The 19360-nt window shown below is 36.7% G+C and overlaps 1 protein-coding gene across 1 annotated transcript in view; it reads right to left on the bottom strand.

The window, feature by feature from the left end:
- HECTD1 (HECT domain E3 ubiquitin protein ligase 1) overlaps positions 1-19360 on the bottom strand; it is a 58638-nt gene that overhangs the window by 2562 nt on the left and 36716 nt on the right. Inside the window, exons 25-39 of the mRNA XM_005417496.2 lie at positions 16993-17829; positions 13353-13574; positions 11528-11661; positions 9836-9992; positions 8763-8985; positions 6246-6300; positions 5828-6010; positions 5278-5488; positions 5111-5196; positions 4824-4951; positions 2920-3121; positions 2643-2780; positions 1779-2386; positions 221-299; positions 16-109 (exon numbers count right to left, since the gene is read on the bottom strand). Coding sequence (XP_005417553.1) covers positions 16-109; positions 221-299; positions 1779-2386; positions 2643-2780; positions 2920-3121; positions 4824-4951; positions 5111-5196; positions 5278-5488; positions 5828-6010; positions 6246-6300; positions 8763-8985; positions 9836-9992; positions 11528-11661; positions 13353-13574; positions 16993-17829 — 3357 coding nt within the window. The remainder of the gene's footprint in view (positions 1-15; positions 110-220; positions 300-1778; positions 2387-2642; positions 2781-2919; positions 3122-4823; positions 4952-5110; positions 5197-5277; positions 5489-5827; positions 6011-6245; positions 6301-8762; positions 8986-9835; positions 9993-11527; positions 11662-13352; positions 13575-16992; positions 17830-19360) is intronic.

The following is a 19360-nucleotide window of genomic DNA, read 5'->3' as shown; positions in this document are numbered from 1 at the left end:
TATATTTACAATTACCTCTGAAGGCCTCCATTTGTTTCTGTATACCGGTATGCATGCAGAAGTCAAACATGAGATCTACATACTCCTCTGCATTATCCATTGTTACAGTCTGCAAAGACAGTAGACAGATACTCTAAGAATTCACTGTTCATTAAAGTTATTGTTGAGACCATAAAAATTGAATTGCTGGTTAAATTGTAAAGGTAGGTTATTTTCTTACCTCATCTTCACCACCCGGTTTGAGATCCACAGCCGTAAACCCATATACTTTGGACGAAGGGCAAAACTGAAAATTCAAACTTCAAAATACAAAGGTAGTTAATAACTGAAAATAAATCTGCTACTGCTTTTGTAAACACACCAGATTTACAACCTGTCACACCCAAAAGCACCTCACTGGATTTCAAACCATTGTGAGTGGATCACTTTGAACCGCTGTTCATGACTATACAAAAGCACAGAACTACAAACAGTAATGGACCACACAGATAATATGTGTTTCAAACATATGGTATGCAAATGCATATTCTCACTCTCTGTTTGGATTTCATAACGACTGAAAATTTCATAAATTTGGTATCTCAAAGCTATCAGCTTCAAAACTACTCAAACCATTTAATTTAGTTCACAAATTCAGAAAAACAATTTCCATTAAATTCCAGTAATAACAATTACAGAGCCATTTGAACTATTAGGCATTTAGGCTCTTCAACAGTGCTACTTGCCTTCTCTCTATAACAAGCCATGCTAAATTCCACAAGCCCTTTGAGGATATAAAGCTATTAGAGATCACTGACAGAAGGGCTACAAAGATGGGGAAGGGTCTAGAGAGGAAAGCATACAAGTGGCTGAGGTCACTTGGTCTATTCAGCCTGGAGGAGACTGAGGAGAGACCTCAATGCAGTTACAGGGAAGAGGAGAGGCAGGCACTGATCTCTTCTCTGTGGTGACAGTGACAGGACACAAGGAAATGGCCTCAAGCTGTGTCAGGGGAGGTTTAGGTTGGTTATGTTCTTCCCCCAGAGGGTGGTTGGGCACTGGAACAGGCTCCTCAGGGAAGGGGTCAAAGCATCAGCCTGGGGGAGTTCAAGGCACAGGGTGTGACTCTTGGGGATGGTGCTGTGCAGGTTGATCCTTGGGGGTTCCTTCCAGCTCAGGACAGTCTATGATTCCAAAGCCTTAAGTAATTACTGAACTCTGACACTACACAATTTTTGTGGCACAATATGATTATAATATAATGGTAGAAAAACTATTGTTTCAAAGGAAGTATTTAAAACTAGGGAGGATGACATCCTGACATGGGTTTACACAGGTATGAGTATTTCGTCTTTTACAGTTGCTAAAAGTCAACACATGCTCTGTTTAACATTGATTTATACACTGTACTAGGAACACAGTCTGAGATATCAATCTGTCCTCTTTAAAAGCTCTCCAAAACACTTGATAAATTTCAAGTTATCAGAGCAAAGAAATTACTGAATCACCCTTTTTTTAAAGCTGTGATTTTACAAGCAGTTGTTTTTACAAGTATTTATGTCTCCAAAGTCATACATCACTGCAACATAGCCACATTTAAGATCAGGAAACTGAGCAAGCAAGAAGGAAAAAATCCTCAACCCAAAGAAAAAGAATACAGCTGCATCTCTATGGATTCCCCCTTGCAATGATGCTATTTAAAAACTAAGCTTTATTACTAATTCATTTGTAATTATGTGCTGGCTTCTTTCTCTAACACAAGATTGTTTGCCTACCTAGAAATAAATATGAAAACTTACCCCAAGTCCTCTATGCTAAGAGGAGGCCCTGAACCTGACGGATTCTTCAGCATTAATTCCTGCAGTTTTGTGTTCTTTTCATCTTCGGACAAATTTTTGTTGCTTAGAATTTGACGTCTTTTAATTGCAAGGTCCTTAATTTCTTTTAGAAACCTAGCTCTATGTGGGTTTACTAATTCGAAGTCTTCCCATGTCAAAATTCCATTAAACCAGGCAGGAGGCTTCGGTTTTGGCGGATCAAGAATAAATTCTGATTTGGAATCTTCTTCCAGACTTCCTACGGACAAGGAATCATGTCCTTCTTCTGTGGAAGCCTCTGACTGACTTTCAGTACAGTGCAAGTCTCTGTCACCCCGTGATTCATATATCAACTTGCTCATGTTACTTTTAATGTCCCCCATACACATGAGTTTAAAAAAAGGCTTAGAAATGGGTAAATCCACAAGTCTATTGTCCTGAATGCATTTAGCCAAGAAAATTCCAAGGAAATGAAAGAGTTTGGTTATTCTTTCAAGTTCATCACTATCTTGTGGGAATGGTGCTGTAAACAGTCCACATGATCTCTGTACATAGTAGCCAGGTGGTTTCAATCCACCACCAATATCAACCTGATTGAAGAGAGAGAGACAAAAAAACCAGACATGGTTAAAGGTGGATTTCATTAGATATCTGCACTAACTTCTTATACCCTACTGCTCTGTTAAAAAGGGAAGAATTCAAAAAACAAGCTGTGGACCAGAGTGATCATTCTTGACCATGATTACTAGCTGCTGTATGAACATCTGTTGTTCCTACCTGGATGTCTAGCTTGCTTTCCATTTTTTTTACACAAGTACTCAGTTTAAAATACAAATTAAAATGTACCTGTCGGGACTCATCATCTGGAAAATCATCATCACAAAGCCAAGCTCCCAAATCTGTCCTCTGAAATTCTGCTGCCACCAATGCATAAAATTCCAAGGTAGGACCCAGGCCTGTTCCTTCCTCCCCTAAAAACTCAACCTAGAAAAAGGAAAGTTAATAGTAAAAGAAAATCCTAGTGAAATGTTCAGCGTTGGTAATGGAACAGGATATTCAATATCCTGTCCAGTACATTAGAAACAGCTATCTAACCTCGCTCTGCTAGGCAGATATGCTTTACCTCTAGAACAGATTTTCTGTCTGCATGAATCTGCATGACATTTTCTGCCCATTCCATCAAGGATTCACCTCGCGGAACTTTCACTCTTTCATGTTTGAGGCGTCCAACTCTGAATTCCCCTGGATCATCCCGTCGCACTGTGCTCGTGGTCCTTGTCCGTTCCACAGTGGCTTCACGTCTGTTCTGCAGCCATACAATTGCTCTGGGGAAAAAACCAAACACCAGCTGTTTAAAACTTCCATGTCTTCCATGCATGAAAACTTGAAAGTAGTCACCAATAAAAAGTGACTTGCTTAAGTACTAATTGCCTCCTAATTTTTTTTAGGTATAACCCAAATGAAACTATTTATCAGCCTGAAATGCCCCAAAATACAGGCTGCTTCATATTTTATGAAGTCAGAAAACAAAATAATTTCTAATAGAAGTGCCAGATTCTGATGATGGCACCAATGAAAATATACAATTCTTGATCTGAATTCCTGTAGTTTTCACACTACAGTGGAAAGAACAAAAGGTAGCATTTACTGTTGAACTTTTAATCACAGATGCTCAAAACTGTTATAGACACATATGACACCTTTCATTATATACTGTAAGGCAGTTGCACATCACCCCATTGATACTGACCAAGTTTTGCAGTTATTTACTTACACACTCCTTAGAGCAACAGAGAACCAAAGTTCAAGTGCAATCATAGACAAATTGACCCATATCAGTGAAGAATAGCTACATTTAATAGCAGTACTTACACAAAGTCAAATTTCCAAATTTTTGTATGTAAACATACAAATAAAATCTCTTCAAAGCTACCATCTGTTGATTGTTTTGAAAAAATAGCCAAGTGTCATGACAGACACAGAGTGTACACAAAGTTCATACAGAATAGATGAGTTTCAAGAACTACTTCAGCATTTTAAGAGCTTAAGAAAGCTCTTTACTTACAAAGTAACTAACATGCAATGCTTCCTGAGGCATCTCTTAAAAATGCACCTTCTCTAAAAACTACCTTCTTCCAAAACAAAACAAAAAAGACCACAACATATGGACCATCTTTCTGCAGAAGGTAAAATTTTTCCAGAATAAAAAGATTTAAACTGATGTCTTGCAAGTTAATACCTTTTCTTCTCTTCCTTTTTCTTTCTTTCTAAATACCTCAATTTTCATTCCTCGTAATGCACCTCTACTGCGTGTAAGATAAAAATGTAATTTTGGCAACTCTCTCTCTATCCTCTGATTTGGAAAATAAAGTGTAGCAACAGCCAAGAAAACCTACTTTTCCCTTCTTGTTACAAAAAAAAGTATATCAGCAAAAGGGTTTACACCGTCTACATACTCTAAAAATTATGACTGCTGCAATAAAAATATTAATGATTCTGAGGTAACAAAGAACTCTAGAGGATACCCTTGTATGTTTTAAAGTCTGATTTTGTTCCAGTTTCATTATGCAGCTTATAGTAACTTTCAAAATAGCCTATTTTTCTTAGGTTTTTTTCTGTTTTGTTAAAACATTAATGAATTAAAAATAAATGAACCAAAACAATCACAAGTTGCTGGAACAATAAAAATGTACATGTTTCCAAAAAACTTCTAGTTCATATGATTCTCCAAACGTTTTCTATTTTGTAGTCCTTTATGCAATGAACTGTAACCCAAACAAATTGGCCGATAGGAAAACCTGGCTTATATAAGTACACAAGCAAGTCTTTAGCTGAAGTTAAAAAATTAAATTCCTTGTCATTCTGAGTTTTTCTATCTTCTTCCTTCCATCATCCAAAACTATTCACATTTGGCAAGAAAAATTTGTCTCATTAGGATTAAGGTCCTTCTGGAAATCAGCAATTTAGAAACTGTTATACATAAAAAATGAAAAGGAAGCAATCATACTTCTTGTATTTTTTTTTTACCTTGATGCTCCAAATGCTGTACATGTGAAGTACAACTGTCTTGTTTCAAATGGAATTAAGAAAGGACACTTGCTTGTTAGTTGCTCACACCAGTCTGGCAAAGCTCCACTTGCTAATGCCAAGGGTTCCTGTAGTTTAATGCAAGGAATAAAACATGTATGAAACAATTCAAAAATCAAAAATGGCAAAAAACCCCAATAATTTCCAACAGTCAAGGTAAGGAAGAGAACAGAGTCCTAAAAACAATACTATATATACACACTGCATATAATGTATTAGTGTAATACCTCAATCTGTTGCAGAATCTTTGTAGTAATTTTTTTACTTGTGAATTCATCTGGTGGGAAGTTAAACTGAGGATGCTCATCTCCTTCTGAAAATAATCAAGAGAAAAGTTTTCCTTTATTTCTTTTCATTAAAGTATTTCAGAAGCTCTGCCAATTAACTAAGTTACCTTCTTGAGAAGTCCGTGTTGTGTAAGGGTCACTGGCAACTATATACAAAATTCTAAGTAACTGCAGAACATCTTCTACTCCACAGGAGTTTTGTCCACTGCCAGCTTTGGCCTGGGGTTGCTCCTTGGCCAAACTAAGGATATCAGAATTTTGAAGAGTAGAAATGGCCCCTTGACTCAATCCAGATTTTGATCCATGTTCACAAAAGTCCTATAAAAAAGAGAATGGTTAAGAATGAAAACTCTGTGTGTTGCTGTCTTTAGGACTGTATTCCAAATTGATTTGAAAAAAAAAATCAAAACAGTTACTGTGTTCAAACTTAACACTTAACCAAATTGTGCATGGTGCAAATGCATTTTAACACAACTACGTTTAACAGAAGACATTAAAATGGAAAAGGCAAGAGCAGCAAACCTAAACTTGAAACTGGCTTTTGAACATTCAACTTCCCTATAAATACCATGGCTCTCCCTCAACAAGAATCTTTAAAGCTGCAAAACAAAGCACATAGCCATTCATAATAAAAAAAGTTTGGATGCAGACATATACCTTGTATGCAGCTATGAGCTGGGAACAATTTCTGTTTTTCCTAATACTTTTATTAGTGCCGGTTAATTTCCAGTGGCGCAGGAAAGCTGAGTCTGCATTCTTCTGCAGGTAGGTTATCAAGTCATTCTTTGGTAATTCATCAGTGCCAAGGTACTGCTCCACATGCTCTACTGACCAGCAACCCTACAACAGGAACCACCAAATGTTGGTTTTTCCTGATTGTAAAGTCTTTAAGATTTCACATGCAACATGTAATGTCTTTTCTTAAGGGAGCATGCATTTACAAATACACTCACTAATATTCTTTAAGTAATTGAAAACTGTTAGTTTTTTTTAATGTAGCATTTCAAAAACTGCAACAATATTCTTTTGCTTTTATTAAACAGCCATAAAACAAAGACACAGAAGTAGGTCTTACCATTTTTCCACTTTCTTTCTCTTTATCAGAATCCTTCATTTCTCTGTACATGATTCTAGACATCAAAATAATAAATTAATACTTCATACTCATAGCACATCCTCTAAATTCTGAGGTTATACATCAACTTGTTAGGTATCAGTGACATTTAGATACTGTGATGTAGAATAGCAACAGCAGGTGTTCTTTGCTGCACTAAACATCTGAGATATCCTGAGGCAGCAAATTTCTCAAGCTCTATTTTCATGATGTTGGTATTTATCTTGCAAAGTATTTATGTTTCTTTAAGTGAGACTGGAGTAATCAAACAACCTTCATTGTGCCAATTTCCCAAATCAACTTTAGATTTTTCACTACACGTGCACCAACTCTTTAAAAATTTTGAAGTCCTAGAAAAGCTTGCTGTGCATTAACTTAGAAGACATGCACATTTACAACTATTTCTCATGTTTCTCAACTATTTCTAACAAAAAACCAGTTTGTTATAGCATGCAATTTTTGACAGAAGACAACTCAGAAAATAGGCACAACAGAAAAGCACTGACAAAATCTGAACTACAGTTAAAAATACTGCACCCCTCCTTACTGCAGTTGTCACTTCCATATACATCACTCTTCTAGTATGACAGAAGTTACATTGATTAGGGTAGTAAATGGAAAACACTCCCCACCACATAGTCTTACAACTTCTGTCTATTTCTATAAAGCTATTAAGGTCAAATTAACATTGAGAAAATAACTGAGGTAGGAAGGGCCCTCAAATATCACATTTAAATACAATTTCTTGTATTTCAGTTTGAGCCCTTTTTAATTCTTGCCCTCTCAAATGTCACAACAAAGATAAGTCCACAGTCTGGCTTCCCTATGTCCTCCATCAGGTATTGATACACATCAGTAAGAGCCCACAAGTCTTTTTTCCTCCAGGCTAGAGAGATACAGATTTCTCAGACTCCTTGTTTGACAGAAGCAATCAGTCTTTTAATCATCCTAGCAGCCCCTTGCTAAACTCACCCCAATGTCCATGTCCCTCTGGTACTGAGAAGCCCTGAACTGGGACAGAGCACTGCAGGTGTAACTCACCAGTGCTGAGCAGATGGGGATGATCACCTCACTCAACTTTCCCAATGCAGCCTAGGGTGCTGCTGATCTTCTTTGCTACTGGGCTCCACAGCTAGCTCATGTTTAACTTTATGTCCACCTGGACCCATAGGGCCTTTTTCACCAACCTCCTTTCCAGCCAGCTGACCCCCAGCCTGAGCCGTAACACGCAGAGCTGTTTTCCCCAGCTGACATACTTTACATCTCCCCTTGTGAAATGTCACAAAGCTCCTGTCTCCCCATTTCTCCAGCATGATGAGGTCTCAGAATGGCAGCACAACCATCTGGTCCAACAGTGACTCCTCCCCAGTTTTGTTTTGTTTGGAAGCTAAGGGTCTGCTCTGTCCCATCATACAGTCCACTAATGTAGATGTTTAAACAGTCCTGGACTCACATCAACCCTTGGGGTACACCAGCTGAACTTTACACCAAGGACCACAACCATCTGAGCCCAACAGTTCAGACATTTTTGAGACACTATCTAGTCCATGCTTTCTAAGTTTATCACTGAGAGAGAAAGCAATGAAAGCCTTCCCAAAGTTGAGGAAAATAATATCTGCTGCTTTCTTCTCATCCCCTGAGCTAGGCATATAGTAGAAGGCTATAAGGCTGGTTAAGCATCATTTTCTCTTCATAAATCCATTTCACCTACTTCCAATCACCTCCTTATCCTTCATCATTTGAAAATGGTTTCCAGAACTATCTCCATCACCTTTCTAGGGATGAAAGACTGACCAGTTTGTAATTCCCTAGATCTTTCCTGTCGAGGGAGGCAGGAATGACACTTCCTTTTCTCCAGTCCTCAGAAGAATCTCCCAACCCTCATGACCCTCCAAAGATAACAGAGAATGGCCAGCTCCTATGGGTACATTCCATTTGGTCCCATGGACTTGTACAAAAGTGTTCACTAACCTTCTGCCATTCACATATCACCAGATTCGATTCCAGATGTGCTCTGGCTTTCCTAATGCTCTGCCTTCAAGTTGGGACAACTAGGATTCCTCCTAGATCACCTGTCCCTTCTTCTACTCCTTGCATGCTTCCCTTTCATGCTTTTTTGTTAATCCATACAGGTCTCCTACTGACTCTGTCTGACTTCCTACATATTGGGATAGACTGTTCTTAAGTCTGGAGAAAGTGATCCTTTGCAAAAAATCAACCAACTCTTCTGGCTGATTTTTTGCTAGGACTATAACGCCATGGGATTTTCCCAAGCAGATCCCTAAAGATTATGATTTTTTTTCCCCTGGTTTTGCAGGCACAGCAGTAGTTTTAAAACCAGTAATAACATCCTGACATAAATACAAAAAAAATCTAATTCTAGCATTGCTTATTAGAGAGGAGGAGTTAAAAAATTAACATCCATTTCCTAATCAGCCACAGCATTCTCTACACAGAATAATGAAGTGGTGAACTTACGTGTATGTTGGCTCCCAAATCCGTCTGAGTTTGTCCGATTTCACACTGCCGTTACAGGAAAGCTGTAACAATTTCTGTACATAGTAAAAGATGGTGGATCGAAAGTTTGTTAGGGGCAGTTCTACTTCTCGAGTTGTTCCAAGACCCGAAACTTTCAAGGTAAGTGCTAAACGTGGTGAAGGCATGCACTCAACCTCTTCCAAGAGTTCTGAATGAGGTGTACCTGCAAAAAATCATTTGAGAACCCTTAGCACAAAATACGTAACGCATGACAAGGTGGCCTAAATGTCAATAACATGGTTCAATAAGGAAGTGTAATGACTTACTGCACAGATGCCAAAGAGATGAGACAGAGTTCTAACTATGAACTAAATTATGACTGAACCATTTCTTTATGGGAATAAAACTAATAGGAATTTCTGAAATCCCTACTGCTGCCTGTATCTTGGTAACATATATTATCATAGCACATGCATTCTTTTCCTACACAGTACCTGCCTTTCAGTTCTTCAGAATAAGCAGTGGCTTATTTCCATCTATGCTAAAACCTACTTATTCCTCTCTGTAATGAATTCTGAGTACATCCACTGTGCTTGAACAAGAATGAACTAAGGAGCCAAGGAGCATGATCAGGTGCTGTGTTGTTAACTGTACACACTGCTCCATCACTGCATTACCTTGTCCCTGCCTCAGCTTTGCACTGTTTCAGCACACTCTCTCCAATCAAAACCATTCTGGATAGCTTTAACACAGTTAAGTCCCTGCAGGTCGAACCAGGCATCTTTAGCACATCTTTAATGTATCAAGAAATTTTTTTATTTATCATGGTAAGAGATGATCCTAGTTAAATTCCTAAATATGCTTATTTTACATAGCACTTAATTTACTCTTCCCTCAATAATGCTTAGATCTGCAGAGGTAGATGAAACTCTCATTCAAACAGAGAAAAGCCACACAGCCACAAGAGCATGTTGTACTGATTAATAGTGACAGCATCCCCAGATCCAGTGGGCACTTAACAGTGAATCTCCATCCTAAAGCCAGATTAAGTATCACATACTTTGTCAGCATACCTGGTGGAGGGATTTCTAGGTCAGTTGTCTGTTGCACATTAGTACGACCAGGTCTTGGGTCAAAAGCAGGAACCAACGCAGAAAACTGTCGTTTCAACACATAATCATCATCCCATGTTCTCCTACGGCCTCCTTTGGTTTCATACTCCTCTTCTTCCTAATTAAAAAAAAAAACAGGCAAATTAAAAAAAAACCAAAAATCCTAACTGTTTTTCTGATTCTGCTAAAGAGAATAATTTGATTAAAAAATTGAGAGTTCATGAATACAGCAGTCACACACTAAACTGCAACTCTACTCAGCTCTGGTAAGGCTGCATCTGCAGTGCTGTATCTAGTTCTGGGCTCCTCAATCAGGAAGACGTGAAGCTCCTGGAGAGGCCTCCGGAAGAGGCAAATGAGAGGGGACCTCATCAATGCTGTCAGTATCTGATGACACAGTGTCAAAAAGATGGATCCAGGCTCTTATCAGTAGTGCCAAGCAACAGGACAAGAGACAGAAACTGACACACAGAAGTTCCACCTGAACACAAGGAAGAACTTTATGTGTGAGCAAACACACAGAGACAGGTTGTGTGCCAATCTGGAGATATTCAAGAACCATCAAGACACAATCCTGTGCCATGTGCTCTAGGATGACCCCAACTGAGCAAGGAGGCTGGACCAGATGAAACACTGTGGTAGCTTCATTTAATAAATTTTAAATAATATTTTTATATTTTTATAAATATAATTTTTAAATTTATGAATAAAATAAATTATACTTTTTAATAATAGTAACGCCATTTAATATTTTTTTAAACGGATCAACATTCTACAAACTAAAGTTAATGCCTGCGTTGTAGATCCACTTAAGTTGTACTGGCTTGATTTTTTTCCTAACTTTGTATCTTTGTGCAGAAGGTGAAACAACAAGATGTTTAGACATGTAACTGAGCTTCTATTAAAACCATAAACACAGCAAGTTAAAATGCTACATATTTTGGTTCAAATGAAATAAATATTTGCATATTAATTACAAGATGAAGTTTCTATAATTCCACAAAACAATATTTCTATTTATTCTGTAAAATATCAAATTAGCATTAGTGAAGCCTTCTGTTTTTCCTCTTAGATTTTGCAATATTCATTCCGATCACTTCAGTGATAGTAGAAGACCAAACACTATTCATACCAGTTAAGAACAACCAAATGAAAAGCCAGAACTCCTGATAGTCTAAGCAAGAACCATGTGAACTACCATGCTGGGTTTGTCTAGCCCCCACCCCACTGATTTTTCTGTTGGGGTATTTTTCAGAAGAGAGAGATTTCCTCTGGCAAACTTTTGCTTCATACAGGCCTACACTTAAACACACCCCAAACTGAATCACTACAAATGCAGCAGCATGCATTATATATCCACAGTCATACCATTTCATCAGCCTGTGAACTAGTGATCCATCATTTCTAATGTCTGTCAACTTGTTCCTAGTCTGGTTTAAGACATAAACTCTGACCTGTAAGGTTCTTGGGTATGCTAGTGTTTAAAAACACTTGTGTTTTTGACCATATGCAAGAAACTAAATGAATCTAAATAAACTTGTTTTAACTAATGGAAATATTGTAGCTAGGACTTCCTATTACCAAATAAAATCTGTGGATTTTTAAAGCACCTGTTAGTCAATTAAGATACCATCAATGCTAACTATACCATACCATAACTTCTTCATATTCTTGATCTTCTTGGTTATCATCTTCATTTTCATCATCTTCTTCATCTGGCTCAGGTAGATCCTCATCATCATCTAACTCTGCCAACAGAGTACTAGCTCGGCAGCTATCAAGAAAATCTATAACACACATATATATATTTACATACAGAACAAAAGATGAGTAACTTTTAAAGCAGAATTTTTTAAATAAAGAAGAGAAGCATTGGGAAGAGTGAAAAAACAAATCTCCCTTAAACTTAAACCAGAAAAAGAAAACATTACTTACTGCAGAACAGGAATAAAATCTGTGATAAAAGCATACACCTGATTAAAAGTCCATGGATCTAGTCAACAGCATAATTATAGAAGCACTTACTATCAGCAAGAGTGATCTGTTCCTCATTTGATTATAAAATTTTATAAGTACACTTACAGGAGCTTACAAAACATCACCTGAAAACGGTGTACAAATGTATATGTCTGTTTCTGTGTCTCAATAATTTAAAAACAGGTGAGTGATGTAATTTTCACTAAAACATGTAGTTTAGACCTTAGCTTACAATGTAAAGGACATAGAAGATAAACATTTAAGAGTAATACCTTAAAGATTCAATTGCTAATTAATTACTGTAACAAGAAGTTGAAGGCAAAGTTCCATTTTACTCACTTAGTACTAAGATTTAAAAAACAACCTCCCAAAACCAGAAAAGAAGTTCACAGCAATCCAAGTGGACTGGGATGAAACTTTGAACTTTTACATTTTTCTATGCACACAGAAATCATCTATACCGCCCAAACACCTTTCCTATTGTTGCTATCACCCCTATTGATACCTGAATGCACTCTACTTGCTCAGTTGTTGGTGATATATCTTAAGACATGTCACCCAATCAAAGTATCAAATTAGATTTAATTAAAATAGTAAAGAGAAATGGTATATGCAGATATATTAATCAACTGCCTCCAAGCAGTTCAATTCCAATACCCATTGAAATGACCAGAAAATTTTCAAGCAATTTCAATAGGCAACAAAATATAACACAATCTTAATCCAACAATATTTTAAATAAATTAAGTATCTTTCTTCCAAGAATATCTCACAAATTAATAACTTTACATTAGGAAGTATTTTCCGATATCCAACCCAGGTTTTTCTTGACTTCATTTTATCAGCTTGATTCCTGTGTATTACTGACCGAATTATCTAAATCTTCTTTCCCTGTATTCATATGCCTCAAGTAACCTCTGTCCTGAAGTCTGTTTCTAGGGTATAGTGTGCACACAACTCTAGATCTGTTTGTCAAATCATGTAATTTCTTTCCTCCTGTCAATTTTTTGTGTTTTTTCCAATTTTTTTTAATTATTATTATGGTATTGAGATATCTGGAAGCTATTTTAAGGGTACAATGTGCCTAATGGTGGATGCTTTTCAATCAGAGTAATACAAGGTACATCAGACTTTGCATGTAGCATGCCTATACAACACAACAAAAAAAAAATTTAATATAATTAGAAGTACATATGCAAACTACATTAGGAACTAAACTTGATGAGGGAAAATATTCAAGTGCTTAGATAAACTATACCATAAATAATAGTAATATGGGATAGAAAGTGCTGAAAATAAAGATTTGAAAACACAAGGAAATACTACTACATTAACATTATTTTACTTACTGCCTTACAGAACAAGTAACATACAAACAGCTCAACTTTCAAATGCTTTTCAGTAAATAAACTACTATATGCGAATATCATAACAATGGGATAAAAGGGAAAGTCATTAATGGGAAGTCTAATGCTTATGTTCATTTAAAAATGAAACTTACCATATAAAGAATATTCTGCCTCCTGCCCTGTATCGCTCTCACTAGATGTTGATGTTAGGCTAGTAGTTAGAGTATTACTAAGCGACTGACCAACAGATAAAACTGTAGTTGCTGTAGCTACATTGCTGCTGCTAGTAACACTGGATGTAGACATGGTCACTGTTGATGTGGTACCAGTTGTAGTCAGATTAGGAAAACTTTGGGCACCCATAAGAGGAGAAGCTATAGATAAAGATATGGTAAGATAAAATAAATGATTTGATGACTTGAAGAGTAAAACTTACATGCATGACTCCTGTGTCGAAAAATATATTTGGGGTTGAAAAATTATCAGTGTGTTATTTTATAATAAAGAACAACAGACTATAAAGGGGAAGGGTTTCCCAATGCAAAAGTGCACCTTAGAACACGTATGCCCACTTCTGAGCTTATTCCCTTGCAAACATTTTAAATAAATAATTTTATCAAATAAATCCCAAAAATCCCACTATAAACATGAAATTACTTAATTTCATTTTCAATATATGTAACGAATTTCTGAAATCTGTTATTATCCCAACATTGTGGTCTGTCTTTAAGCCAAAAATGAAATTTAACATCTAAATTACAATATTACATAGTGCAAACAAGTTAATTATATATAAGAGAATTGGGAACAGAACATATTAAAACAAATGTGAAACTTGTGATTTCTTTGCATTTTTCTAAGGTTCTAAAATTAGCTCTGACTCGTTATTTTTCAAACAAGTACTAAAATATATGTTCATCACAGTCAACAAGCCTGAACTGACACTGCTGTGAAACATATGACTTATGTTAAATGATTTCTAATTTTCAGAATAAGCCAGCAACAACGAAAAAGTTACCTTACTGTACATTCAAATAAAACAGTAAATGCATTTTAGTGAGCAACTGAAAAAACCTGAATTCACTGTAGACTCACTAAATTCACTAAAAAACCTAAACTCACCAAAAAAAATCTAAATTCACTGTTTGGAGAAAAAAAGTTGAAGGGTCATCTATACTAAGAATTTAAGTCTTAGGTTTTTCAATCTACTTTTTCTGAACTTTATCAAATGCAAGTTTTTCAAAGAAGTTTCATTACTTGTAAACATTACTACCCTGGAAGAAGGATATAACAAAGCTTCTTCCCCTTAGTGAATTTGGTAGCTTTTTTTGCAGGGAAAAAAAAAGTTAGTATCTCTGCTTTCCTCCTCTGTTACATACAGTTACTACATACATCCCTGCCTCTTAAGAACATAGCTAACGTTTTGCAAATAAAAATATAACAATGCAGGGGGTGTGAAATAATAGTATAATGATGAGGGAAAGTGCAAATTTTAAATTTAGGGTTGTTAATAAGCTTATGTTCTCTATGAAAGGATGCAAATCAAAAACCAAAGAGTTTTTCTTTTGTTGTTCAAGAGCTTGAAAATAAGTTGTTCAGTATTCACATCTTTCACCCTCTGCTAATTAATAACAGCAAACTATTTGCTGTTACAGTAAACGGAAAAAGCCCTTAAGCATCAGCATTCTGTTTGCTCTGAATTCAAGAGCAAACGGAAATTGGCTGCTCTAGACACCACTTAGCTTCTGGCAAATACTGATGTTTTCAATGCAACCAGTACAGAAAGTCCAGAAATACTTATCTCACACTAATGATGATTTCAGTCTTGACTTTTGGGGTGTTGGGTTGCTGTGGGTGGCTGGTTTGATGGTGGGGGTTTTTTGTTTGGTTTGGCTGGTCTTTAGTTTGGTTGCTTGGGTTTTTTTAACCTGATTAGGCTAAAAAAACCAAAAAAATTTTTTTTTTTAAATCAGGCTTTTTACATCACTCTAATTGAACTCTGGTGAGATTTCTCTGATCTCTTTTAGGCACATGAGTTACCATTTACAGTTTCTAACCATATAAAAAGCATAAAGCAAAATAATTCCTACATGACGGATAATATAAAGTATGACTATTTTAATCATAGAATTAAATTTTTAAGTTGCCTCATTCTTATTTCTAACTTTTGCAGTGTATAGTATCAAACATTCATGAAATTTTAAATATGCTGTTGAAGTATTTTACCATGTTTTTTAAAGGTGGTCTCTTTTTTCTCCCCTCAATACAAACTTACTTCAGAACCAGAGCCACTATCAGTCTGTAAGAGGATCAATTCCTGGAAAGCTTTCTTTGAGTATCTTACTTACATTTTAATTGCAAGTTGCAAAAGACTTTGGCCCCATCCCCAGCATCACAAAATGAATGTAAGGATACATTAAAAAAAATCTTCCCATCAAAAAAAGAAGACATTCAGTATTTTTAAATATTTTAAAATGCTAAAAGCAAGCACCACATTTCTAAATAAAGAAGCACAGAGTCACAGAATTGTCAAGGTTGGAAGAGACCTCAAAGACTGAGTCCAGATGCTAGGCCAGCACTGCCATGTTCACTGCTAAACCATGTTCCCAGGTGCCACTTCCACACAACTTCTGAACACTCTGAGGGATGGCGAATCAACTTCCCTGAGCCACCCGTTCCAGCGCTTGACCACCCTTTCAAAGAAGAATTTTTTCCTATTATCTGATCTAAACCTCCCCTTTACCTTCCTACCTGTGAAAAGAGGCTGCCCCCACCTCACTACACCTCCTTTCAGGTAGTTGCAGAGAGCAACTATATCTCCTGAGCCTTCTTTTCTCCAGGCTAAACACCCATAGCTGCTCCAGATCCTTCACCAGCTTCACTGACAATCACGACAAAAATGAAACCTTTACAAGAAATTTATGCTTTTTTTCTAGCTTGGGTAATTTCACTTTTTCTAACTTGCCTAGCCCATGAAATGCAGTTCTCTGTTTAAAGTACTATTAGCATCAGAGAACAAAATACCCAACAAGCAACAACTTTGATGGGAGCATGCTCAACAAAAGAGTGAACTCACAACAAGCAGGTTTACAACTTACCTTGCTAAGACCTTGCTCTACATATAATCTAAGAACATGCAAATGTTAAAGCATGTATATAATGTCATTTAAAACACTGTTAACTACAAACTTCCCTACATTAAATATTCCTGAACAGTTCACCAAATCTAAGCCTCAATAACAATCTCTAGAAAACACACTCAGTATTACAGTACATTATGTTATGCAACTTGACAAAATCAGCAATCTGCTAACATTTCATTATGCCGTAGTTCTTTTTCCTTCGTACTTTGTTCTTAGCTCCTATGCTCAGACACCTCACAATATGCACAAACTACCCTTACTGAGGAAAATGGAAAAATAACAGAAATATGCAAAATCTACAGAGGTCAGAAAACCTAAGTACCTGACATTAGCTACTGCTGCTAGACTTCCACCCTCTTGGTCAAATCATACTCTCTCCTTAAACATATAATCGACATCAATTTCAATCGTCAGTTTCAAATTTCTTTCTGTTTGATGGGTACCTGTGATCTGACATTACAGGGCAATGTAACACTTTTCAGCTGACAGGAACTCTTGAGTCTTTCATAAGTTCTACAGGCCTATACAAACAAGCTCAAGGCTGTTCTAAGTACATTTCTCGATTAAGCCAACACAATCCAAACTCAAGTGTAACAAAAGTCAAAGAGATAACAAAATCAACAACTAAAAATAAAAATAGCTTACTTACTTGCAGTACTCACAACATTTCTTCCCAAAGTATTAGTATTGTTATCACTGCTACTCCGGCTTAAATTCATGTTGTTTGTGGCATTGGTACGTGCTATGTTTGCCACTCTGCGTACAAAGGACTCCAGGCTGGAAGTTTCTCGGGATGATAAGTTCGGAACACTTGCACTGGAGCTCATGGGTGCCCCAGCAGCCAACAAAGAACTGACTGAGAGTCTGTTACTCGCTGAAGAGCTTAGGGGTCGTTGGGAAGCTGCTTCTTTATTAGTCAGTTCAGAGACTGAACTCACATCAGGAGAGCTTACACTAACAATTCCCATGGATATAGCACTGGACTCCCCAGGAGTACGTATTGAGTTATCAGGACCTAACTTCCTCTCTGCATTTTCATTTCCCATGTCCGCTGTTAAGGTGCTGGTGCTCGCACTGGAAGATGACCCTATGTCAGCCTGAGGCACACTGTCAGCAGAAGACAGAACAACAATTGGTTCATGGACGTCAGTGCCTGAAACTATATTTTGTTCCAATACACTTTCTGATCTCCGCTCCATTTTGGTCGAACCCAAGCTGATGTCGCTGCTACTTGCCACGCTACACACAGAACTGCTGCTTCCTTTTCTACTTGAGGAGCCTGCAGCAGCAGTCGTCTTGTCTGGACAGTTGTTTTTCACCAAGCTGCTCCATGACTGCGTTGTGCCTGAAACAGTGGATGAAACAGGTTTGGGTGATGCCGCTGAATCAGGGTCGTACCCTGGTGCAAGCTTGAGGTCAAACTTTCCTTCTGCGCCCATACGGTAAGAGTTAGAGCCACCAGCATCCCAGGTGACATCAATCCAGCCTGGAAAGGGACAGGAGTTTGTGAGATCCAGCAGAAAGCAGACAGGAGGCGTGTCAGACAGTAGCTCCACAATGTGGGATCAGCTTCTCACAAGGGCTGTATGTCTGAATCAATGAAACTACTAAGCAACCCTTAATGCCAATTAAAAAGGAAGTGCTTAAATCTAAGCAATTTAGAATTTCGTAATGTTGTCAATTTAGAGGCTGCTCATTCTTGCCACCTTAATTTCAGGGCCACAGAATCCAGCCAAAAATAAAGTTTCCTTCAAGAAGGGACCTGACATATTAGAATCTCTCAAAATTTTATTCACATCTATCAAAATTGGAATCTCTAATAACAAAAACGTATATTAAAATGTATCATAACTTTACCAGCATCGGTCAAGAAGCTGTAATTATTAGATGGACATTCAATAATATTTTTCTTTGTTGGATGTTTGTGGATAAGCATATTTACCCAACAGACGACATGTCATGAAACTCCTTAGTTTGAGATTTCTTATTCTTAAATTGAAAGAACTAATTTATAGATATGCAGCTTTTTAGTTCAGTAAGTTCCACATACTTGAACATTCCTTACTCATAAAAAAATCTTATGACAATCAGGTAAGGGCTACATCAAGTAAAATTTCAGGGTTGCAAAGAGAATATGTTTCATAGAAAAAAAACTATCTTGAGATGAGAACAAAACTCCGATGAGATGCTACTCTTAAGTTCCTTTATTAAATTATTATTTTGAGTAGCAAAATTTTTTAACAGCTAAATATAATAAATCTGCAATAATGAGGGCAACATACAAAATTTAGCTAACTAGGACAGAAATGGGGGCAAAATTATTTATTTTTTACTTGTCTAAATATGTACCACAATCTATGAGTCACCTAAAAAACTCCTAATATTTCTCACTGTATCTTAACTGCAACAAATATTGGTGTAACTACTTTAATTGAAACCCATTTCATCCAAAAATGAAATTTCCAAAGCTTAGTTATCTTCTCCAATCTCAGACAAAGTCAAAACAAATATCAGGTCCAGATAAATACATGTTTTTCTTCATTAAAACAGGAAAGAGCGAATATCAAGTAAAATATTCTTTTTATTACTGTCACGTACACCTTCAGCTTTTAACTATTCAAAAATCACCCCTCCTAGACTGAAACCGATGATCACAGGCATTTGTTATTTACAATTATCATGCTGGAGGAAAAGCAGCTAAAAAATCATAGAAGTTTTCAGATATGATAAGCAGACATCTCGTCCCCAAATGAGCAGGTTTAGATCACGTTATTGTCATATGATTTTATTCCTTCTTCACGAGCTATAGTTGAGTAGCTTCATGCCACTAAACCTTTGAATGGTAAAGTTGTAAAGCTAATCTGAATTTTTTTTTCTTCAATGATTTGCCTTTTTTATCAAACACAAAAAAGCTCCATATTGGACCTCAACAGTATAATTATTCCCCTTCATGAATATCTGAACCAGGTATTTTTTCAAAGCATAACTAAATAACTGGTTCTGTTTTGTATAGTTTC

The sequence above is a fragment of the Geospiza fortis genome, unplaced genomic scaffold (genome assembly GCF_000277835.1).
Source record: "Geospiza fortis unplaced genomic scaffold, GeoFor_1.0 scaffold54, whole genome shotgun sequence".
Taxonomy (NCBI): Eukaryota; Metazoa; Chordata; class Aves; order Passeriformes; family Thraupidae; genus Geospiza; species Geospiza fortis.
This window is presented reverse-complemented; position numbering and strand designations above follow the sequence as displayed.